The sequence below is a fragment of the Alligator mississippiensis genome, chromosome 5, assembly GCF_030867095.1.
Source record: "Alligator mississippiensis isolate rAllMis1 chromosome 5, rAllMis1, whole genome shotgun sequence".
NCBI classification, from domain to species: Eukaryota; Metazoa; Chordata; order Crocodylia; family Alligatoridae; genus Alligator; species Alligator mississippiensis.
The window spans coordinates 181,331,498-181,356,070 of record NC_081828.1 but is presented as its reverse complement, the minus strand read 5'-3'; the positions used below and the strand labels follow the sequence as shown (position 1 = coordinate 181,356,070).

General features: G+C 45.3%; 1 protein-coding gene across 1 annotated transcript; it reads right to left on the bottom strand.

The window, feature by feature from the left end:
• Positions 1-7,811: 7,811 nt before the first annotated feature.
• On the bottom strand, positions 7,812-21,837 carry VIM (vimentin). The gene is made up of 9 exons (XM_006265857.4): positions 21,229-21,837; positions 20,301-20,361; positions 13,153-13,248; positions 12,907-13,068; positions 12,163-12,288; positions 10,100-10,320; positions 9,952-9,995; positions 9,103-9,188; positions 7,812-8,210 (listed from the first exon to the last, which is right to left on the bottom strand). Exons 1-9 carry the CDS (start codon positions 21,789-21,791, stop codon positions 8,169-8,171), a joined length of 1,401 nt encoding a protein of 466 aa, XP_006265919.1. The 5' UTR covers positions 21,792-21,837; the 3' UTR covers positions 7,812-8,168.
• Positions 21,838-24,573: the final 2,736 nt, after the last annotated feature.

Genomic DNA, 24,573 nt, shown 5'->3' with positions numbered 1-24,573 from the left:
ATGTAAAAGATACATGTACAGTGCTGCTATTGGGCACAGGGGGTGGAGGGTGCAGGGGGTGGTGCAGGGTGGGGTTTGGGGGATAGTGCAGGGTGGTGCAGAATGCACCCACCTGACCCCTGACCCCCCCTCCCTCCTGCAGGGCCATTGCAGGGCTGCTGCACAGGCACGGGTGCTGGTGCGGTGCTGTAGCAGGGTGCAGCAGTGTTGCTGGAGCACTGGAGCCATGCACAGCTGAGCTCCCCTGTGTCTGGGGTGCTGGTCTGGCTGCACACCAAGCGGCACTGGTAGCTATGGTATGGTGGCACTGTGGTGCTGCTGCTGTCGCCTGCTACAAAATGAGTTGTGGGGGATAAGCCCCGTTAGCCCTGGTCTTCCACTGCCTATGTCTACTCTTGTATATTGTGTGTGGGGGAATAAGGGTGTGTATGTGGGGGTGTGGTTGGGGAGTGTGTGTGTGGTAGTGTGGAGGGTGTGGGTATGATGAGTGGGTGTGGATGGGTGTGGGGTATGTGGTTGCTGTGGTAAAGTATAGGGTTATGGTGGGTGAGGTGGAAGTGGGTGTGACAGTGTGAGTGTGAGTGTGAATGTGGGTGTGTAGGGGTGGGTCCTTAGAGTCCCTGGAGTGGGTGAGTCCCTGGAGATGCCTGTGTTGGCAGTGAGCAAAGCCAGCCCTGCCCGACTCCCTAGCATGCAACTCCCTGTGCTCCCACCCCAATCTCCAACAGGAGGTGGTGGCAGCGTGTAGGGCCAGCCACACTGAGCCCTGTACAATGAAGCTGGTGATGCAGGTCACAGGGCTCGGCTGGGGCAACAGGGAGAAGGGTGGAGCCAGCCCAGCTCTATAGCGTGGAGCTCCCTGCCTACCTTTGGGGCCAAGCTGATGGCTCTATTGCATGTGACTCTCATGGGCTGTGTGTGAGCCTCATGTGATGCAGCCAGGTAGACCCTGTGACCAGGCTCTGTGCTCCTGCTGCCTCACTCTGGGTCCCCACTGGCCCCATAGCACCAGCACGGGCTCTGCACTCCCACCTGCTGCAGCTACTCCCCAATCACTTCCCTACTTTCCCTCCTGCATGCCCACCTGCCACTGCTTCCCAGCTGCTGCTACCACTGCCCCCCCCCCACCTGTGCACCTGCTGCTCCAGCCTGCCTCAGCCAACACCACATGCTTCCCGGCTGCAGCGCTGGGACAGCATGGCACAGCATGGAACCAACCTGGGCCAGCATGGGCTCTGCAACATGGGCTGATCACAGCAGTTTCTGCCCCCACCCCCTCCCCTGCCCCACATGGCCGGGCCCCACTGACTCCATGCTGCATGGCCTGGTATGGATTCAGCTGGCCTGGGTCCTGCACCATGGGCCGATTGCTGCGGTTTCCCCCCTCCCTCTGTCCAATCTTATCTGAATTTCCACTGAGATGGAGCAAAGGTGGGGAACAGCCAAAGGGTTACTAGCCCAGAAGTCGCAGGACTTCCGGTTGGGGCTGGGGTGGGGAGGGGCTGGGTGGGCCTTGCTGCTCAGCTGCTGGGTCCTGCCGCCAGCTTCTCCTAGGTCCTGCTGCTGCCGGCACCTTGTCATCTTTCACAGGCAGCCACGCACAGATGATAATTAACTTTCCAAATTTTGCGGGGGGGGGGCAGGCAGCCTGGATAGAATGGCCTGGTGGGCTGGATGTGGCCCATGGGTGGTAGTTTGCCCACCCCTATTCTTATCTGATTCACAGGTGGAAAAAGTCCCCAGCTGCTGCTTCTGCAGCAAGGTTTGCCTGTTTCATTTAGGTGGGAGGTATGAGGGGCAGCTGAGAGTGTAGGTGTAGCCATCACTGCAATACCATTTGCTCTGCTACACACACCCTCCTCCCCTTACAAAATCCTGGATCTGCCCATGGCATTGCTAAAGTCAGAAAAATTATGGAGGCCTGACTTGATCCAACAAAGCTTGTGAATCACTGCTATAGAGTAATGACAAAATACCTTCTCCTGAGTAATAATAGTGCATTTGCACTTCTCACATCTCTTGTTTTAAAGCACATGCTTTTCCAGGTTTCTAGTGATTCTCACAGCTTTTTCTTTAAAGCTCCCAGTTTTTCCAACCAGTTTTGAAAATGTGGGCACCAAACCTGAACACTGAGTACACTAATGCCATTTACAAAGGCAGTGTCACTAGAAAGCTAGCAAAATGCAATGGAAGATGAATGAAGAATCCTTCTTGATCAGGGAAGAACAAGCACTGACCCAAAAAGCAAACTAATCCCAAAATATATTCCCCTTTTTGTCCCATAAATTGTATCTCCCAAAGTTAAAAAGTAACAGGAACAGCTTGCTGCAGGTAAATGGTCTGTAATGTTATCCTTCTGTGTGATCCCTGTTATGCCCCAAAGTGTTTTGCAACTGATGTAAGAGATGTAAGAGATTGAACCACCAACTCTGTGGTTCATCGTCTGTGTGAGATCCCAGTTTTATAGATGGGGAAGCTGAGGCACATGGGAGAAGTTCAGACAACAGTTCTGTAACAGAGCTCTGAACAGAATCCACATTTACCAATTTATACTTCTCTATTTCAGCTAGAAAGTACTAATTCTTCCCTATTAATAATAAAACCTTTCTTAAATGTTACACATACTTTTAAGAGTTATTTGTTTTTTAAACTGTAGGTAGCAACAGCAAACATTAGGGCTGATCAAATAATTCATCAGTCGTGCGGAAACCCTGAACTCTGTCAAAAATGTTCATATTACTTTTACTATAAAAAGGAGGTCTTTGATTACATGAAACAGTGAACCAGAGACTTAAAACCCTGAGTCTGTCATTAAGCTGTAATGTTTACAGTAAGCACAGAGCACCAGTGTTGGTATTAGTCACTTTTCAAGAGATTATATGATGTGGCAAGACTGAACCAGAAAAATTCCAGTTTCCAGTAGCTGTCTCATTAGGAACCAGTCTCTGAGTAACCTTTAGGAAAAACAGCATTGCCTTTTACAGCACTGGTTTCCACATGGGGATTTTAAACTGGGGCAGCTACTTGTTAAGAAAGGACATTGAAGCTTTCAGCAGTAAGCCCATGACAACGGAGACCACTTCATAGATATTTTGTTCTTGCCAGAAGACAGAACAAATCCACAGTCTCCCATGGCATCAACTCAGGTTATTAGGATGTGAAATGTAGTTCTGAGGTTAGCTGTTGGATCAGCACTTAAGTAGCTTATACCAGTTATACCCCAGCATAAGCCTAGTGTGCCCGGATTAAACAACCTGAAGTTTACACAGCCGTCATTCCCTCCCACTCCCCCACGTTTTCAGTGCTGTGAGAGTACTCAGCGAGCTTTTGCTTTAGAATAATTTGCAGTTATCTTGCTGTCCCCCTGGAAACTGGGTTTTTTTGTTTTTGTTTTGTCTTCATCCAGGGTTGGATGGTCTACCTCCTGCTTATCCTTTAAGCTTTGAGTAACACTGGACATAAAAGGAGCAGGGATAAATCACTTGATTTACTGGAAGTGTTTGGTAGCCACTTCTTTTCATCTTGTTGCCAAAGAAATAACAGATGAGAACACAATCAAAGGGATAGTTGGAGGTGGAAATCTAACAGATTGCAATAGATTGTTAGGAGCTGACTGCTCCCGAAAGCACTGATGCAGTTCTCACCATTTTCAGTGCACTGCTGCAGGTCAAATCATTTTCCACGAGGCCTGTTTTTCAAGGTACCATCTCCTTCATTTTCCCATCTGCAGCAAAGCAGCAATGGCAGCTTTCCTCTTCTCTCCTGTCCGTCTCAGAAAATGCAGCTCTCCTCAGTGAACTGGTCTAGCACCCCACCCATGTAAGGGCTGAGATGTAAGTTGAACTCAATGTGGGCCTTCCCCCTGAAAAATGTGTTGGACTTTCCCCCTGAAAGATTTGTTGGACTTCCCCCTGAAAGTCCAACAACTGCTAAAAAAAAGTGCAAAGTTTCATTTAGTCCTATTAAAACAACCATGTTGTCAATGAGCGCTTAGGTCCACAAAAGGATGTCAGTGTTAAAGGGGAGAACTAGGCAGAATTTAGAGGCCCAAATCCAAGAGTGTGACCTACTTAATTCTTACCTGACCCCTTAAGTGCCTGAAAGGACATATGTGCCAAAAGCATGGACAGTGAATTCCCTTCAGGATCTAGAATTTTGTTACTGCTCATGCCCAGAAGCAGGGCTGTGCACCTGAGCTCCTCTCGCTGCTAAGCTCCCCAACAAAGCTGAGCTGTCCAATCAGATAAACACATTATGAACCTGTGTAGCACACTCCACATTGAGTTCAACTCAAAACGTAGCTGTTGTTATTTTCAGAGACCCTGAAGGAGGAGCTGCCACCCACTTTTGATATTTGCTTAGTGGTTGGGGTACTTGCCAAAGTGAGAGTACCTTACCCCTCAAGCTCTCTGCTTGGCAGAGTGAGGGGCTCTCCATATCTCCAAAGGAGTTTGTGCAGCAAAGCATGCAAGCTTCATAGAGCTTGAGAGCACTCAGGGCAGAGGACAAACATTCATTCTGCTTCTTTTGCATTAAACAGTCATTATGTAAGATAGTCCTGAGCGTGTCCCAGGTACAGGGTATGTTCTACCATTAGGTGAGAAAAAATGCTTTATTTAAAACCGTGCAATCTTCATTCATCGTGGCTGTGAAAGAAGCTGAACAATGAGGGAAAAGAGCACAAACATACAGAATGGTGTTGCCAGTCTTGGCCATCTTCAAGGGACCCAGGCCAAGCTGCAGAAATGTAGCTAAGCAGAAGGCCCCAAAGCCTGTTTCTGAGTGAGCATAGCATGAACCTTTGCAGATGTGACAACTAGCTTGGTCAGCAAAGTAAAGGAAGCCATCCATATGTCTAACTAATCTAGTAATTAACGACACTTAAAGCACAGGGCCTGACAGAAGACATTAAGAGAAGACCATACATTAAATAATCCAACACACACTATTCAATAGTTTTATCTTAAAATATAAATGATGTAACCAAAAATATTAGATGTTATTTTTCTATGATATATATATTTTTGCTAAGCTGCTTAGATAATTTGTAAAAACAAAACAGCCTTGTCAAAGAAGACCATAAACTGAAGTAAAGAAGAGACAGGCTGGTGTTGAACAGCATTCCACAATGGGGGAGGAAAGATGATAAGAAACCCTCCCTTTTCTTTCCCAAGGGTATAAATCCCAACTAATTGACACCTTCCAAGTCCACATGAAATCCAGCTCAGTCCAAAAAAACAAAAAAAATTTAAATAAAACCAAATCAGACATCACGTATTAGTACCAGCCATCTCTAAATATCGGGTACAGCCATGAACAACTGGTGCCTCCCGAGACTGGGGGGGCACCGTGGTGGTAAGCAGCCTGCAGCCACCAGCATTGATATCAGCAGGAGGGGTGGGATGCTTTAAGTGCCCACAGAAGCCAGCAGCGGCTTCAGCGGTGGCCAATCTTGAGGGAGCACATGCCCCCCTGAGCCCCACCATGCATCGCCTATGGGTATAGGCAGGAGGGAAATTTGGAGAACTCAGTAAATTCAAGAAGACATGCTGCCAATCTGTGTACCACCGTCCTCCCATCTTTCAAATCACCCCAGCTAGTATAGGTGAGAATCTATGTTGTGCTGTCACGTGTAGCCAGATAGATTTTGGGATAAATGTTTGTTTTTATATTTCAAGTGCAAGCAAATAGAAGGTTGGGTTGCAGATCTGTTTCTACCTCCTTTATCCATAGCCTACCCATGGTTACCTGTTATCTAGGTAACAGTGGGCATTTAGACACTCTCCTCAGACATGGAAGATATAGGCTTGAACTAGGGATGCGAGAGGTTAAACATTGAAACAGTAAGTACATTTATCCTGGTAATGCATTACCAGTTAATGGTTAGTGTGCAGTGCAGTCTGATGGGGAAGGGAAGCAGCACAGTGCCTCAGAAACAGGAAGGTGGCAGGGGAGGAGGGAGGAAAGGGTGATGAGGGACTAGTACCCATAGCTTGTAAGATTAAAGAGGAAAAGGGAGTAGCCTAATGATCCAGGATCTGGGTTATTTCCCACAGAAAATGGAGTAAAACACACATTTCCCTCTTTACCAGAGGAAAAAAATGCAGATTTCTCATTTTCATAGGGAAACCCACAGATTTTTCTTTTTGCAAAAGCTCTGTGGGCTGGCAAAGTTCCAACCTACAGGGAGCTGGGGGAGCAGGAGGAGGGTGGTGGTGAGGCAGGGGGCACCCAGTGCATGTATGTGCACATGGCTGCCAGGCAGCCTGGAGAGCAGCTCTCACAGGTAAGTGAGAGGGGGAATTGAGGCCCCCATAGGGAGGGAGTTGGGCAGGGATGAAGAAGGGGCTGCTTGCCAGCTGGGCGGTACATGGGACTTGGGGGTCTGGGGTCACAATTCACAACCGTAGGGACCCCACAGGGAGAAGGATTGAGCCACAGGTAGCTCATCTGGGGGTCAGGAATGAGAAGCCAGCTCCCTATTACTGTGCACACTCCCAGGGGGGCACAGGGGACCCATGCCTGCCAGCTCTGTGCATGGGGTGGCAGCAGGGGCAGGCTGCCTGCTACAGGCTCAGGCTCCCTACCCTGCTACCCTCCCCCAGGGCCTCCACAGCCCAGCAAGTGTGATCCAGCACTGCAGGCCACATCAGGGCCATGTGGGGAAGCTGCTTGCTGCTCCGAGTTCCACGTTGGCCTGGCGACACAGCCTCCTGCGTGCACAACAGCAGTAGGAGTGGCAGCATGGGGTTGTGCCCCTCACCAGATCACTTTAAACAAATGAAGTGCTGCTCTCTCCATTTCTACCCCACTCTACTTGGTAAATTATGTATTCAACTCCAACCCATTACAAAATGTAAGTACCAAATTCAGGCAGACTTTCATTCTAGGTAGAAGGTACCTACTAGTTAATGCCAAGACCCTTTATAGAATTAAACTTGACTGCGTAACTAGGACGTAGGCAGACTTCAGGTGCTGAAAGCAGTAATGTCATCATCCTGGAGGCACCTTGCTTCCTGCCCCAACTTCCCTAAACAGTGGTCCACAATTCCAAGACAGATGTATTAGACAGTTATTGCTACATTTCAACTAGGTAAATGTTTGTTTCTGAGATGAAGGATGCCTTCCTGTGTACTCATGTATTTATAATGGGCATGCCACTATTTAAAAAATTAAACAGCTTGCACTCACTTTAAAGTACTGCCCCTCTTTTAAAAAAAACTAAGAAAGTATGCATATATTCTGTATAAATGCACAACAAAAAGCTACAGGTGCTCAAAGTACCTGAGCCATCCTCCTGCCAAAGAAGCCACTAATAGCTGTTGGTAATAGTCATAAAAGTATACTTTGTCATCTATGTGTTGTTGTTGTCCATTTAATTTGGTCCACTGCTCTTTAAGTGTTCAGAGAATTAGACATAACATTGTTACAAGCTATTTTTGGTATACTCCATGTAAGAATGAATGCATGTATACTAATCTAAGTGTATTCCATGCAGCTTCACTTACCACACCTCAATCTGCATATTTCAATTCAAAATTGAATTCCTATTCTATTGTCCAAAGCCAAGGTGCTCAACCCCTAGCCTGCAAGCAAGATCTGATCTGTAGAGCCATGTCATTTGGCCTGCAGAGCCCCTCACATGTCTAGAAATTTGGCAGCAGGAGAGTGGGGGGAGCCCTTTGGGATGAACAGCATAGCCCTGCATGTTAGGGCAGGTGTGGGGCAGAGTCCACAGAGCAAGCACAGGGATGTGACCTACTAATCTGTCCTCTGGGGCTAAATGGTCAAAATAAAACACATTAAAAAGCTATTTTCCAATTATTTATTGATGCAGCGACAGGTTGCTCATACTGTGCTGGAAAAAAGCAGTTTTATTAAATTTGGATACTTAAAAAACAGTATTGCAGCACAAGATATTGCTATTTGTAAACTAGACTCCATTGTAAACGCTAAACCTTCAGGGAGAGCCAGTTTGCAAGATCTAAAACCTATTCTCTAGCATTACAATCTTGCGCTCTTATAAAAAAAACAAAAAAAAAACAAAAAAAAAAACAACTGCGAAAGGCACTTGAAAGCTGTTTCTTCCTTTAAGACTTGGACTTTTTTAAATCTTGCTGGTAAGAATTTTTCCTGCACTAATTAGCATGCAGATTCCTTCATAGTTTTCACTCCAGATCATCATGATGCTGGGAGGTTTCATTAATAACCTATCAAAAAAAGAAAAAAAGATGACAACTTAAGTCTGAACTTCATTACTTGACATCTATTAGAAAGCTGGTTTTCAAGCCCGATTTATTACTTTTCACAACTTCTTTTACTCTGGCATAAATGCAAATCACTACCTATTCATTTGGAGATCTCTGCTTTGATTAGATTAAGCAGCAAGAATGCAGTTTACAAGCATTGCTTGCCTGCCACATTATATAATATTTCTACAAGTTCAGAAAATGGCTTTTAGCAATACCACTTCAGAACCAGCTAGCAGCCCTGGACAGCTGTATTTTCAGATATTTTAGACGTAGAAATAGCCTTCTGCATGTAGTTTTACATAAAAGGTTACAGAATTCTCTGCAACACTGCTGAAGAGTGGTCTCCTGGAGGTTACAGTAAACAGGTCTTAAATTGTATAAAATATCCAGAAAATGCAGGCTACTACACCCTGGGCTCATGGGCAAATACAAATAGATGCATTATTTTGAAGCCTGTCTTGTTTGGTAGGCAAAGAGACTACACAGATTAGTTAGGTCTACATCATGTTAGATTTGTGATCAAGGGGCATTTATACAAATACTAGTTGCCCTGCAACACAATGGAGATCCGCTGCTTTAGAGCAGACTTGCTGCATTGCACGCGGTTGTATAAGTGGTGTGCAGAAAATGGTGACAGTGCACTTTTGAACTAAAGCCCCTTCTAGGTATTTTAGTTCAAAGGCGCACCACCACTATTTTCTGTGCGCTCATGTGCGTTTTGCCACTTATACAACTGCAAGCTTCACAGTGCCAGGTACTTTTCAAGGCACCCAGCACTGCGGGGCTTGCATGTGTAAAAATGCCCAAGATTATTTCCTCCCCCACTAAAACAAATGAAATGACCACCAACCTGTCCATCTCTGGTTTCAACAGTCTTAATTAGGAGTGTCCTCTTTGAGTGAGTATCAACCATAGGTTGAGACTCAATGTTAGTTTCTGCAAGTTAAAGTATTAAAATTAGTTAATTGTACAGAATATTAAAAATGACTCATTTGCTCCTGTAGTTTATTAGTAACGAATGAATTTATAAGAAACATCCTTCAGGGCAACAGCTAGACACCAGCAATAGGCACTAAGAAGGTCAGATTTTACAAGTAAACTTGTTTAAATCTGGTCTCTTTCTCTCTCCCTCCCCACAAAAAGAAGAGACTTCTGAACTTACTTAGAAATCTTTAATATATACTAAAATTTTGTAAGCGCTGCAGTTTGGAGTATTATGAAGCAATTCATCTGAATTTGACAGCTGTCCATTGCTCATTTTTGCCTAAGTGTATGCAAAAAAGTGTTTTGAATCGACTAGGTCTCAGTTCTCAGGTGGTCAACTTGAAAGTGGGATCCCTTTTTGACAAAGGAGTCTCTGCCCTCTGAGGACCAGACTCCCTTGAAAGATGCCTTTAGTGAGCTCTGATACTCAGCTTGCCAGTTCAATCTTGGTTGCAAGGTTTTACTCTTATAAAAAGGTAGCATTATCAAAATGTAAGTACTCCATAATAAGACAGAAGGTACTACATTTTTTTTTTAAACTAATAAGGAAAGATTAATAAGCTGGTGTTTAGGGCCCAAATATCCAAATAGATTCAAGGAACAAGACTTTGATTAAAATTACACTAGAGTAAAGAAACATCTTTAGCATATTGATAGGATTAAAATATAAAAATAGATTTATAAAGTAATGTAGAAACCATCCGAAACTGCTTACCTCTCAGGTTCAAGGAAGCAAAAGTTGGAATAGGCATGTTAATCCTGGAACGAGGAAAAGAAGTCTTAGTTTAATAACTAACTAATGGAATGTGCCATTTGTTACAGCAGACAGGAGTTAACTCCTTGTCTCCAGTTTCATTTTGTACCTGCTCTCCTCTCCCTCCAGCAGTTTTCTGTAGGTAGCAATCTCAATATCAAGAGCCATCTTGACATTCAGCAGATCCTGATACTCGCGTAGGTGGCGAGCCATTTCTTCCTTCATGTTTTGAATTTCATCTTGCAGACGGGCAATAGTGTCTTGGTAGTTAGCAGCTTCAGCATTAAAGTTCTCCTCTATCTCACGCATTTGGCGTTCCAGGGACTCGTTCTGAAAATGTTTTAACATGGTTGGCTGTAGTTCAACTTTCAGCATTCCCTCCACTACAATTCTTTAATCACGCTAATTAACATTTACACACACACAAACACACACTGGTGACTGATGGTAGTAATCTAGTAGAAGACTACTTTTGATATTGATCATTCTTATCCTTCCCTTGTGGTGAAGATAGTAGGCATAACATACTGTTAAAAGACAGACCAGAAGGTAGTCAACTTTAATAGTCCTCAATTCTCCAAGAAGTTTGTTTCGAGACTGCCCTTGAACTCTTACATCTTGCCTACAGTACAGAAGTTAGGTTAATGACTTATTTTCAAAGCAATTTGTTTTTTTATAGTAGATGTATGTAATACACAGTTAAGACGACTTCAGTTTTAAGCAAACTTTATAACTAGAATCTGGCAACTATAGGAAGAGTACTCAGAGCTGTCTTAAGTCTTGCTATATTTTATAGGTGTACACAAAAGTTATTTTTCTTCCAACCCTGTTAGAGAACCATAAGACTAGAGGAACCTCTGGAATTGCAGCATCAATTTTTCTACCAGTCAACCACATCACAATTCTTTCCGTAACTGAAGTGTGGAACGTAAATTGTGGATTAAAAGTAGGTAAGAAGTCTTTATGTTAATTTACTCAGCTTGCTAATATCCATACACTCCTCCCACTCCCTCTGAGCATCAATTTGCAAGTCATAAGTAGTATGCTTCAGGAAAGCAACAAGTTTATAAAAAGATCCTTCAGCATCTATTTTATGATCTCATACAGTGTAGATGCTGTGTAGACCCTGGAGTTTTGTGCAATTATGCACCTGCACAATTGTGTGCATAAAAGGCATAGTCATGGAAAATTGCATAATTTTTGCATAATTTAATCCCAGCAGGCTCTGTGCCTGCATCCATGCAGGGCTCCCAACACTCCAACTGTGAGCCCCATGTAGAGGCACAGATCCATGTGACTGGTCAGCTCGGTAAGTAAAGAAAAAGCTCCTGCCTGCAAGAGGGGGTGGGGTGCGTGTGGGGTTTGTTGGTGGGCAGGTAGACATCGGCTGCACACCATCAAGTCAGACCAGCTGGCTCTGTGCCTCCACCTGGGGCTATTAGCACTCTAGTGGGAAGCTGCAGGTGGAAGCAAGAAGCCTGTCTGGCCTGATGGTGTTCAATTTCATGCTTCCATGCGCAGCTTCCTGCTGGAGCGCTGGAAGCCCCGTGGACACACAGACCCCATCTGGCCCAATGGTGAACAGCTCACATCTGAAGCGCCAGAAGCCCCATGTGTTGGCACAAAACCAGCCCAGTCTGGTCTGTAGGCACATGCCAGCGGACCAAGCTGGCTCTGCGCCAGCATGTGCAGGGGGCTCAGTCTGCTGTGGCCATGAATTCTAACCCCTTACCTGCCCCCTCAACCCAGCTGCCTGCTGCTGCTGAGCTGCCAGTGGCAAGGGCTGTGTACCATTGTGGGGGGGTTGGAATGTGTGGCAGGGGGCCCACAACCAACCAAACACACAAACCCCTACATCCCTTCACAACCCCCTGCACAGACTGTGTTATAAAATATATCATACAGATGTATAAATACAAAGTACCTGCATAGATTTCTAAAAGGTTCATATAGTGTTATATACAGAAATTTGTGGGAAAACATTCAGAATCCCAGGATTCTTCTGCGCAGAAAAATTCAAAGTCATGCCTGAATTTTTCTGTGCATAATTCCCCGGGGTTTGCTCTTTGCTCATCAGCTCAGACCATTCACAGTCATTTTAGCATTTCATTATACATCCTTTCAGCAATGACATTTGTAGCTTTTTCTCCTTAACTGTTGCCTTTCACTTACAGTTCCTTTAAGTGCATCAACTTCACAGGTGAGGGACTGGATTTGTCTGCGATATTCATTAGCTTCTTGCTTGGCCTGACGGAGGGCATCATTGTTCCTGTTAGCAGCTTCAGAGAGATCTGCAAACTATTGCAAACAGATTTACAATTTCAGTCACCAAAACACTTTAAGGATCTGTCATACCATGTAGACACAGGCTTAAGAGGGTTTTAAAAATGATCAATCAAGAGCCAGCACCAAGACTTAAAAAGTGTGAAATAAAAGAGCGAAGATATTATCTTCTCATTTAATGATTAAAACAGCATTAACAGCCTTAACAGTTGAACTGCTCAAATGGAGTAGAGATTGACATTATGTGCATGCATCTAAAACAAAAGAACAATTTTCCAACTATTTAGCTGGTCTAATAAAAGTTCACATTTACCCAAAGAACCCTGTCTGCCTATGTCCTTAGACCAACATGGCTATAACCAACACTCTCTAAAGCATCCTAAAATATTTTCAGATACTCCATGAACAGGAAGAACACTTCAAGAAGAAAATTAAGGAGCCTAAACTGTCTTGGGGGGCTAGTGCCTATTTTAGATTCATAACAGGCTACATCCCTAGAAAGCAGAACTACACCATTTGGGAAAACTGGTTTTACTTATCTAAGGCTTCACTATATTGGTATGATTCTGATCCCTATTTGTGGGATTACCATATTCTAGAATCTAAATGTAACAGCTGTTTAGACAGACTTACTTTGGACTTGTACCACTCTTCAGCTTCATGAAGATTCTTAGCAGCAACACTTTCATACTGCTGACGAACATCACGCAGGGCAGCAGTAAGATCTGGTTTAGAAACATCCATATCAATCTGAATGTGGTGATCCTGAATCTGGGCCTGCAGCTCCCGAATTTCCTTAAAAAGAAGTAGATAGTCAAGCACTATTCAACAGACAGTGATACAGATTACTACTCAGGGCACAAGAGCTATTCCACTTACCTCATCATGAAGCTTCTTCAAGAATACAATCTCCTCCTGCAAGGACTCAACTTTGCGCTCCAGGTCAAGACGTGCCAGAGATGCATTGTCAACATCCTGAAGCCAAGAAAAGTCTGTTTAGCAAGATCAATAGGAAAAGTGCATCTAACAGACATTTGTGCCATTAAAACAGATTCAGAAGACAAGCAGTAGGCAACCTGCAATTTCAAGGCCAGTTTTAATTTGAAAATGTGGCCCCACAACATTTAGAGGCATTGAGCTGCCTCTTACTCCCAAGAAATCAGAGTTACAGACTTCATGTGTTCCATATATAAAAGAAAGGAAAAGAGGCAGAAGTCTAACTTTTGAGGTCACAGTTTATAGGTATGATCTAATAGGTCATGTACTGCCTTACAGGCTCCTGTGAGGTACTGAAGGGCTGTGGTATGGGTGCAAGAAACTGGTAAGTCACCACAAATGCAGGACTCTGCCTCCAATTCCAGGAGTTTACTCATAGTCTCCCACAAATCTTCTCCTCAATTTTAGTTCTGGTGGTTTATTTCCCATGTTGTGAATGTTTATGACTACCCAGCAGATAAACTTAAGTCTCCACCATTCATACAAAATATAAACACTGACCTGGCCAGTTACTACCAGCCCTTGCTTTGACATGATTCAGACACCTCAAATAAATACAGTATTATTGCATGTCTCTGTACACATACAAGGCTGACTAAACAGAGGTCCATTCATTCCCTTAAGTGCCTCCCTCTGTCTCCCTAGTAGAAGTCTGCAGTATAGCTGGCATGTAAAATACACTAGCAGCACTGGGACTGTTCTGGGTGTGGGCATAGAATTTGGGTAATGTCATGAAGCCAAGCAGTGTGCAAACAGAAAGGAACCACACTGGTCTCAAGTCCCTGGGAGATGTTACATTTCAGATGCAATTAACCAATTAATCATGTTTTCTGTAGTTACCCAGCCACACATTTATGCAATTAATGGCACGATAAAACAGGGAATAAGCCACAAAAAGTCATTACACAAAATAGTGCTCTTTGTGTCTTAAAGGTGTGACCATGCTTATCAGCACACCCAGCCTCAGGAGCACCCAGAGCCCTTCTCCACAATGAGCTCTTAAGCCTGGGAGTGCCAGTCAGTTGACTGACCCTCTGAGCTGGAAACTCAGCACGCTACTTGCCAGTGCAGAGAAGCCCTGGATGCAATCCCAGGCTCTCCCTGCACTAGGAACAGGGTGCAGTTAGGAACTGATCCCCAATCCCACAACTGTGCTTTATGCCATGCACGTGGCATGGTAGAAGGTGTGATTGTTAGGAATCACAGATCAGATCCCATTGTATCTTTAAATAAACATCTGTCAGGCACCTTAGAGAAAGACAGCGTAAAGGGAGTCTTTGAAGAACTGCAAACTCCAATGCTGAAATCAATACCTGGAAACAGGGGGGGAAGAGGATGGGGGAGCAGCATATATTATGGTCATAAAAACGCCCCGTTTTCAAGAAATTCTAAACCTGGTGATCTTTAACAAAAAGACACCCTGAAAAAGTAGCATCTCTGTCAGCAGTGGCAGGACAAAGTGACTACAACTTCTGTACTTCAAAGGCCTTCTGAAAAGATCAGTATGACGGACCCAATTAGAAAGGAAATTCTAGGTACAGGAGATAGCATAGGAGGAGGAGAGTAAGGAGGACACACTGGTTTGTCTACCTTGCACAGGATGTGGAGAATGGGAACAAAGAGACGTGAGCCTAAACGGCTTTTACATTTCTCCCTTGCCTCCTTCAAAGTGTAGTCTTTTGTCATTTTGATGCAAGTTAATTAAGTTAATCATTGCCAAGTCCCTGCATTCTTTGGCAAATACTCTACCTTTTGCTGCAGTAAGATAATTCTAATCAACAGCAAAAATGTACATTTTAAGCCATGATATAAAATGTCAAGTGCATTGAGCTGATGAACTAGTGCAAACTGCCACATAACATTCTTCAAGATGAATTGTTGCCTAGTAAACCTGTCTCAGTTTAGATGCACATAACACGCTTCCTGTTTGCACATGCACAATTACACATACTGCAAATAAATTAAAACATTAAGCAATGTTTCACAGGTTAATTTTAAAAATCATTAAGTGGGGGGGAAGAAGGGGTAAAAGAGGAAAGAATAAGAAAGGGAAAATGTCTGAAACTTAAAAATATGCTTTTATCCTGAACATGTCATAAAGCCGACTCCCTTGCCAAGTGCTAGAAGACTGTATTATCGTCTCTTGGGCCAAAGTTATAGTACTAACAGAATTTGTTGGTCACTTTTACCCATTAGCACTTGTTTAATGCTTCTTTGTACTCTCAGAAAAGAACTGCTAGCATTTCATATGAGGCTGTATTCTGCTTCACAAGGTAATTATCTCCTTCTGGAAGGAAACTGTACAACCATAATTTAACCTGTGCAATGCCCAGCTATTCACAGAATGAGAGATCTTATAAAACAGTGCCCTTCAACAGAGACACTTAGGCAAACTTTAATGTTAGCTATCAGCTGTCCTACAAAGTTAAATTATGGTTAACATTTGTGTCATTTAACCATTTTCAGTGGAACATACTTAACGAGCATTTAAGTGCAAACATTTTACAGACTTCCGCAAAATGCCACACGTGGTTCAGATGTGATAGCAGCTTACAGCAGAGGAGCTGACATTATGTTTTACCTGAAGCTGTTCTGGCTCTAGCTACTTGCATCTCCACCAACAGAAGACACATTTATATGATTGCATCTGATTGAAAGACAGGTGCAGGTAAAAAATCCACTTGAACCTGGCAGCCCACTGGCCTGACATGTTTAAGGCATTTCAGTTTCTATTGCCAATAGCAAACATCACAACACAATCTAAACCCCCTCAGCTCTGCTCAAATGAAGAGACCCAGTTCCAGCAGGGTCAACTGGGAGAAGTCTGACAATTCCAGAACAAAGCAAGGCCTGTAGAGCAGCAGTAGCAACCTATAGCCTGCACAGCCATTTTCTCCCACCCACCAATATAGGTCTTCAGCACCATTTGGCATTAAGGGGGTAAGGGGCTTTGGGCACAACCACTTTTCTGTGGTGCCATTGGGGGGAGGGGGGAGGGGGGCAGAGACCAGTGATAACACCCATGTTCTCCCCATGCCACTACAGAGAAAGCAGCGGCTGGATCCTAACACCCACTCATCTTTGACCCTGAAATGAGTCACTCTGGTCCACAGCCTAAACATGTTGCCAACCACTGTTCTAAAGCACAAACATTTTAACTACTCTTCCACTGCACACCTGTGATGGAGTAGTGTCCAGTTCTGGGTGCTGCACTTCAGGAGGGATGTGGACAGCATCGAGAGGGTCCAGAGGAGAGCCACTCACATGGTCAGGGGGCAGCAGGGCAGGCCCTACGAGGAGAGGTTAAGGGACCTGAACCTGTTCAGCCTCCACAAGAGAAGGCTGAGGGGGAACCTAGTGGATGTTTATAAACTAGTCAGGGGGGACCAGCAGGCATTGGGGGGAGTCCTTGTTTCCCTGAGTACTACCAGGAGTGACAAGAAATAACGGTCACAAACTGGTAGAGGGTAGATTCAGGCTAGATATCAAGAGGCGCTATTTCACTGTCAGGGCAGCTAGGATCTGGAACCAACTTCCAAGAGAAGTGGTGCTGGCTCATACCCTGGGGGTCTTTAAGGGTATGCTGGATGAACACCTCACCAGGGTCGTTTGACCCCAGTACTCTTTCCTGCCATGGCAGGGAGCTGGACTTGATGATCTGCTCAGGTCCCTTCCGACCCTACCAACTATGAAACTACAATGCTAGAGATATGGAATCAGCTCTTTTTAAGCAGCATGCTAAACCCAGATATGCAGATGACTTATAGCATAAGTATACATATAAAAAAAAAATCTATGCATGAATAATACAAAATAACAAGGCAAAACTCTAGTAGCCTAAATGGCTGGATATGTCTGTGTTTATCAGATCATTCTTCAGAACCAGGGAAGAAAGCTGCCCAGAGGCTTGCAATGGGTTTCAATGACACTTACTCCCCAATGACACTCTGGGGCAATACTGCAGTAACTGATATTGCCACACTTTTGACCCCAGAATCTAGGGCACGGAGTTCAATTTATCCAATCTTCCCATCGTCATTTTGAAAGTTTGTGGTATGTGTCTTGTCATTCCTTAAATTGATTTTGATTAAGTTTAAATTCAATTAGACACACTTGCTCCCCATTTTGAAGCACAATTACCTATTAAGAAGTTAACATGCATTATGAAGTTTTTTCAGCACCTATACACATGCAGAGAGGCTGCTCCAATGTGCTGTAATTACAACACACCTGGGCAGACATGATTAATCCAGTCTGCTGGAGTGTGGTAATTACTGTGCTCCAGTATCAAGTGCATCAGTATCCCTGCACTGAAAAGTGGCAGCAGGGACACGAACTAAAGCTAATTCCATGAGCTTTAAAGTGCTCCAAGCTGCCATTTTTCAGTGCGAGGACAAGGATATACGTCACACTCCAGGTGCTTTAATTTGAGCAACTCTCAGAGCTGCTCTAATTCAAGTGCACCCCACAACTCCCCAAGCACATGTATAAATGCCCTGTGTCTCCAGAACAGCTCTTGGGAGATGGGGCAGCACTGTGTTCCCAGAAAGAGCTTTGGGCCATAAGTGCAGAAAATTAAGTGTCAAAACTGCTAAAACCATGCAATCAATTGAAGCATGCATTTTCTGCTAGGAAGCAATAGGCTATTCCTCTTTAAAATTTTCCTTCATGAAACAAGCTATCTTTTTCAGCCTTAGCATCAATGTGAGACCAGTCAACATGTAGTGACAGGACTATGTTAAACTGTTCAGGCTTTTGGTTCCTCAAATAAAGGCATGAATCCAATGCTTCTTCTATCATAACCAGAAAATAAATAAGATATGGTTTGTAAAATACATTACATAAATCAAACCAGAGCCACTGTAACACATTAAATGCGATTCAAATCCCGATTAATCTCAGTTAGACTACTGGCATCTGACTACTTTTAAAAAGAGTGGTAACACTTTGTGAAGTTTGACACTTCATGTAGTAAGGATATACATGTATGCCACTTTAGTCTTACTGGTAACACTGTACCTGCACTTATGGCAAAGATGAGATCTGACAGAATATTACCAACTACAGTATAATAGAGGTTATGAGATTCACCAGCATGCTGCATGTCTAGAACTCCAAGTGTATTAGGAGAAACTTGAGCTATTATTGAGTTAGCTAAGTGAGTCTTCAACAGATTGGTAGAAATAAAAAAGTACTTCTCTGATTTAAATTTAACTGATGTAAGCCAGGTTTAGTTAATTAAATTTGGCAAGAACTCTAGTTCAGCAATACAAACCAAGCACATATGCGTCCACGTAGGTCTTTACATTCATTTACATTAGGTTCTAGGTTATGAAGCATCCAATTCAGACACAAAGTGCTTCCCCTGAAGTTTATGACAATTCTCTGGCCAGTTTCAGGCTAGTTACTCCCAGTCCGTTACTCCCAGTTGCCACAGCCTCCATAAGACATCTATGCTCCAAAATAAGTTTCAGCCCTAAATATCAACTGGCACAGTTCAGCTTGATCGACAAACTGTCGCCATGCAGATAGCACCCACTAGTGGTTCCTAACAGCTTTGCCTCCAGCCAGATCCCAGTCCCTATTACAGGATTGTATTCAACTACTATGAACTTTGCCTTTCCTCCTCACCTTCTTTAGGAAGTCATGTAAAGAAGGTAAGCACTTTCATCTTAAATTAACTAAATTTAAAATAACCACCAGAAAGGCTGAGCTTGCAAGCCACTATTTGCAAGCTTGCTACTTGGAAATACCTGCACTATTTGAAAAGTTCAATATTGTAGGTCAATTAAAGGTTAGTTTCTTGCTAAAGTAATTAAAAGGTATCCAGGTAACCCTCATTATTTCACTCTGAAGCTTAGCTGACTACCTCCTGTCTCAGACCCCCAGCTCCCCCACACCATCTTTGAGAACCTCTACATTAAATAGAAAATCCAGTTTCAACACCGTAACCAGTTAGTCTGCTCTTGATATTATAACCCTTCCCTTAAAAAAAAAAAAACACAAAAAAAAAACCCCCCAAGATTGTGAAGCAGATAGGAAATTTTAATTTGGAACAAAAGCTTTGGAAGTTTGAAATGAGGTCAGTCAAGTCTTCTGAAGGAGTCCTGTATTATATACTTTGAGACTGGGAAACAGAAAATAGTTGATGCCTCTAAAATATGCTTGCATCATTACACATCCGATAAGAATGCAGCCTGTTGAAAGTCCCCCTGAATACAAAGACTTCTATTATTTCAATCTGCTGCCACTACACTTGCCATAATGCCTGCATCTGCATTCCATGGTGAATCCCATAGAAACCATTAATACCCTTCAGCCAAGCAAGCAGATGGTTCCCTTTCACCCTTATTGGATCAGAAAGTGATTCCACATCAGGGCACTTTTGTAAGATAGGCTAGACTTGGATAAAGCAAAAAAACAAAACAATACAATAGTTTCTCCCCTCCCCCTGAGACAACAGCATCGGCCCAAAGAAAACAAGCAGAATCTACATGATTACTGACAGAATTCCTCTGTGCGTTAACAAAAGCCTCTACAAAGTCCTGGGATCTCATTTATACACTAACATTTCACCTATGATACATCAGGCATGCCATACCTAGTCATGCAGATGACTTCTACTAATCCAATTTATTTAATAAAAAAAACAACCAAAACAACCCCCCCCACTCAATTTAATTAAGCTGTATCATTTGCAAAATATTCCAAAATAACCCCTACATACTTTTTTTTTTTAAATAACCTTGCAAGTTTATTATTGTATAACTGAGTTTTAACCCTAAAAGCATGTTGGCATCCTGGATTAAAAAAAAAAAATTAACCAAAAATTCCCCCAAAAACGCTCTAAGACTAAACAAAAAAATCCATATGAACGTCTACAGCTTTTCCAGTCTGCTTTTTTACCACTAGGTGGCTTTTCATCCAACTTATGTATTATGCAAGCTTTATACACTTCAATTTAGGTTGGCTGGGCCCCGCATTTAAGTGAAAAGAGAAGGGAAAAAAGCAAACAAACAAGAGAGACAAACCTGTCTGAAAGACTGTAGGGTGGTTTCAGCTTCTTCTCGCTGCTCCATCTCATCTTGCAACCTGAAAGCAGGAACATAAACAAGGGGTAAAGCCATGCAAGGAGGAAGCCACCAGCCCCTGGTGTAAAACCTGAGTGGAGCCACACCCATTCAGAGGGAGAGATGGAGCATTTGCTAAGAAGCATCCCATGCCTACACTGCCCTGGGGGGCAGAGCCTTTCCAAGTCAGCCTGACTAGGCTTTTCATGCTTCCAGTTGACACAACTGTCCCAAAACCAGACATGAGCATCACAACTCATTCAAGGGATGCAACAAGTGGCTGACTCCAAGTTGGGCTGCTTGAAAGCTGCCTTCTGCAGAAACCCAAGCTGTGGAGGAGCGACTTTCCTTTGGTAAAGGAAGGAAACAGACTAGCCTGCCCATCCGCCCAAGCCTCCCCCTTCAGGGTGGGGCTGAAGACCCAAGATCTGGTGCCCCAGGTCTCACCCCACAGCCCTAGGGAAACCTCTCTCTGGAGGCCGGGCTACAGTCACAGAACATTAGAGTTGAAAGGGACCTCAGGGTTTCATAACCCGTGGGTTGCAACCCAGCAAGAATATATGAAAGGGTCAGGCGTAAACTTTAAAAATGGGTTCTTTTAAAGGAGAAAACGTGTGAAACCACAACTTCTCCCTCCAGGCTGGCAGAACTGTGGGGCTAGGGCAGAAGGTCAGGGGCGAGGGGCAGCGGGTCGGGACTGGCCACCCGCGCCCTTGTACAAGAGGATGAGAAGCGCTGATCTAGTGCAGCCCCCTGCTGCGTAGCCAGGGGCAAGGATGGAGACCCCAGAACCGCTCCAGCGCTTTCCCCCACCCTCCTGGGGAGAAAGTTTTCCTGTTGTCCAAGCTCAGCTCCCCTCCCGCCCTGCCCCGGCCCCCCGGGCACTTACTTCTCGCGGAGCTTCATGATGTCGTCGGCCAGGTTGTCGCGCTCCACCTCGACGCGGGCCTTGTCGTTGGTGAGCTCGTCCACCTGGCGGCGCAGCTCGCGCATTTCCTCCTCGTAGAGATCGCCCAAGCGGGACGTGCCCTTGCCCTTGAGCTGCTCGAGCTCGGCCACCAGGATCTTGTTCTGCTGCTCCAGGAAGCGCACCTTGTCGATGTAGTTGGCGAAGCGGTCGTTGAGCTCCTGCAGCTCCACCTTCTCGTTGGTGCGGTTCGCCTTGAACTCCGTGTTGATGGCGTCGGCCAGCGAGAAGTCCACTGTGTCGTGCAGCATGCGCGCGGGCGGCAGGCTGCTCCGCAGCCGCACCGACGTGCTCCTGGTGGCGTAGCCGCCGGGCGTGGACGAGAGGCGCACGCCGGCGCTGGGCCGGGCGCTGCCCAGCGAGTAGCGGCTGGACGACGTGACATAGCGGGTGCCGCCGCTGGAGCTGGAGCGGGCGCTGCCGCCGCCTCCGCCGCCACCAAACATCCTGCGGTACGAGGAGCCCTTGGTCGTGGTGAAGCTCATGGCTGCGGCGTCGGGCGAGCCTAGCGGTTCGAGCGCAGAGAGCGGGGCGCTCGGCGCGGCGCGGGCTTTATAGCCTGCCACGCCCTGCCCGCTGCCAGCCAATCGGCGGCGCCGGGCGGGGCGGGGCGGGGCGGGGCGCGGGAGGGGGGGCCTGGCTCGGGACGTGGCGGTCGGGGGAGACCCCGGCCCCGCCCGGCCCGGCCCGGCGGGACTTCGCGCCTTTTGGCTGGCGCGGCGGAGCCCATCCGCCCGCGCCCCGCGGCTGCTCGGGCGGCGGCGCTTTGCCGGGCAGGGGGCGCCGCATCCCCGCTCGCAGCCCGCCCTGCTCGGCGCGGCCCCGCCGGCGCCGGGGCAGAGGCACACGGCGCTGCCCGCGCGCGTCCCCGGAGACATGAAAGCTGCTGGAAGGGTTGGGCGTAGCCGCGCTGGTCTAACGGCACTGGCAGACAAGTCCTTTGGGTAAATCCGGTATCTTTTATTAGCCCGACTCAAATAGTTGGAAAAAATCTTGGGAAGAAGAATCTTTCCAACTATTTGAGTTGGTCTAATAAAAGATATCGGATTTACCCAAAGGACCTTGTCTGCTTGAAGCCTTGCCCTTCCTTTCCCCCTGCGGTTGCTTATTCCGCAAGGTAGAGGCTGAACGCCCCGGAGGGTATGGCCTCAGCTGCGCGAAAGGGCCGTGGGCCCCAGGCTGAGCAGTGAAAAGCGTCGCTTCTCTGGCGCCGTTTCTCCCAGGGCTGAAGCGCAGAGACCTCAAGCAGAAACTGCTCTTCAGCGCGGTTTTCCCCTGAGCTGGGTGAAGGAACAGGGTGGATTTGCTAGGGCCTGGCAAGGTGCAAATGCAGGTTTTAGTTGGGCTTGGTGTTGTTCTAGCCAGAGGTGCACAGGAGTCAGCACTTGATGCTCATAAATAGAAGATGGTTTTCACCGTGGCAGCACGTCTGGAGACCAAGATCTGGCTCTTGCTTCCTGGCTCAACCCTCGGTGACTGGGGACCCAACAGGAGCCTGGCCACTGACTCCAGTGGGCACCAGCCCAGGCTTTGAGCCTTTCTAAATGAGTGCTCTGGTGAGCTGTGGAGTGTAAACAGCAAGGAGCAGGCATTCTTTATACTTAGGCAAGACTCATCCTCTCAGATGGGAATTTTGACTTAAGAAAGTTGTGCTCTCTGCAACTGTGAACAATTATTCAGGTGCTACAAGGAGTAGGAACTAGGAAGAATGAAAATTTACATTGAGTGGCAGGGAAAACTCCCTACCAGCAAACTGTATTTGCTTATAAAATTGTCTCCCAAGGGAAGACTTGGGGACTCCTCCCCCCACCCCCCTGCCCCATCGTTAAAACCCAGCCTGGCCTGAGCACAAAGGAGTGAAACTTTGCAAGACAGATCAGCTAAGTGATCTGAGCAGGAGTTTCCATATTTGCTGTGAAAATATAATTGACATAATGTAATCCTGTTATGATGTATTACATGTACTATCATAGTGCCTAGTGTGCTCTATCACAGACAATGAGCCACTGTTTTGTTTTATTGTGTTTTTACATCTCCTCTCATTTGCAACCCTATTAAAACAAATACTTCTACTGGAAGTGCAGATAGACAGCTGATGATGGAGCTGCAAAGCATTCTCCCCTCAGAGGACACTGGAGTCAGACTTACTTGTTCCCTGTGGAGTAGTAATCAAGCCTGGAATGTTCTGTAAAGGCTTTTGTAAAATAAGGGAAACTGCGCTGTGCTTTGATTCTGGATACTACCTGGAAATAAAAGCATATAGTTTGGATCTAAATGAAAGGTTTTCTTGTGGACCTCTTGCCACCCATCTTCAGACCTGCCTTTCTTTTATTCACTGCAGCTTAGTCAAACAAACGAAGCTGACAAGGTTGAACTACAGAAGTGCTTGCAACACAAGACTTGTACTATAGCTCACTTCATTCACTCATTCAATAGGAGGCAGGGGTCACACACATACATGGCATTCCTGAGGCTAACTGTACTGGCATCCTAGCCTGTATTCAGTTGTGCTGTCCAGCTCTCTGAGAGCTCTTTATTTCAGCACATCAAGTTTCAACCAGAACCCTTTGGGAGTTGTCTTAAGGTTCTGGCACACCCTCCTTCTGTGAGAAGGCAAAAGTAAGACAGCTCCTATATCAAACAGTTTATAGACTAATGATACTTTATTTGGGAAACACTGATAGTTTAGCTGAATTTTTAAAGGGGAAGAGAGAGTGTACCACACCCAGTCAGCCTTCTGCCATTTCTAGCAGAACAGTATTTATTTGTTTCACAAAATCCCTCCATACAGTGAGAATCCTGTTGTCAGTATTTATTTTCAAATAAATCTGAAAACCCCATTTTTTAAACATAATTTGTCATATGTTCTTGCATTCCTGACACATGCAGTACTTGGCCAATTGCTACTTTGCTTTTTCGACTGTTAGATTTCCTTAGAAATGCTACAAAGTTGTCAGCTGGAATGGAAATAGTAAGACCCTCTAAGCCATTTGTTGCCATGCTCTCACACAGATACATAAGTGAAAGAAGGTACAAGGTATCTTTCCCCTATTACAAAAGGGGATCTACGTTCTGAAGTTCCTACACTCAGAAGAGCACAAGGCTTGCACTCTCAAAGTAGTCTGAAAACTTCAAGAACAAAACAATGGTAGTGAGGAACTATTATATCCCATTAGAAGTGGACAAGGATTTTAGGTAGTCAGGACACACTGGCCAGATCTGGAGTTTTACCACAGCACAATGGCTAACATGCATACTTTTAGGAAA

Excerpts from the sequence above, each read along its gene's own strand:
- VIM (XM_006265857.4), bottom strand. The coding sequence starts at position 21,791 with ATGAGCTTCACCACGACCAAGGGCTCCTCGTACCGCAGGATGTTTGGT. Across the intron at positions 20,362-21,228 it reads ATCATGAAGCTCCGCGAGAA|GTTGCAAGATGAGATGGAGC; the intron begins GTAAGTGCCCGG and ends TCCTGCTTTCAG. Across the intron at positions 12,289-12,906 it reads AAGAGTGGTACAAGTCCAAA|TTTGCAGATCTCTCTGAAGC; the intron begins GTAAGTCTGTCT and ends TGTTTGCAATAG.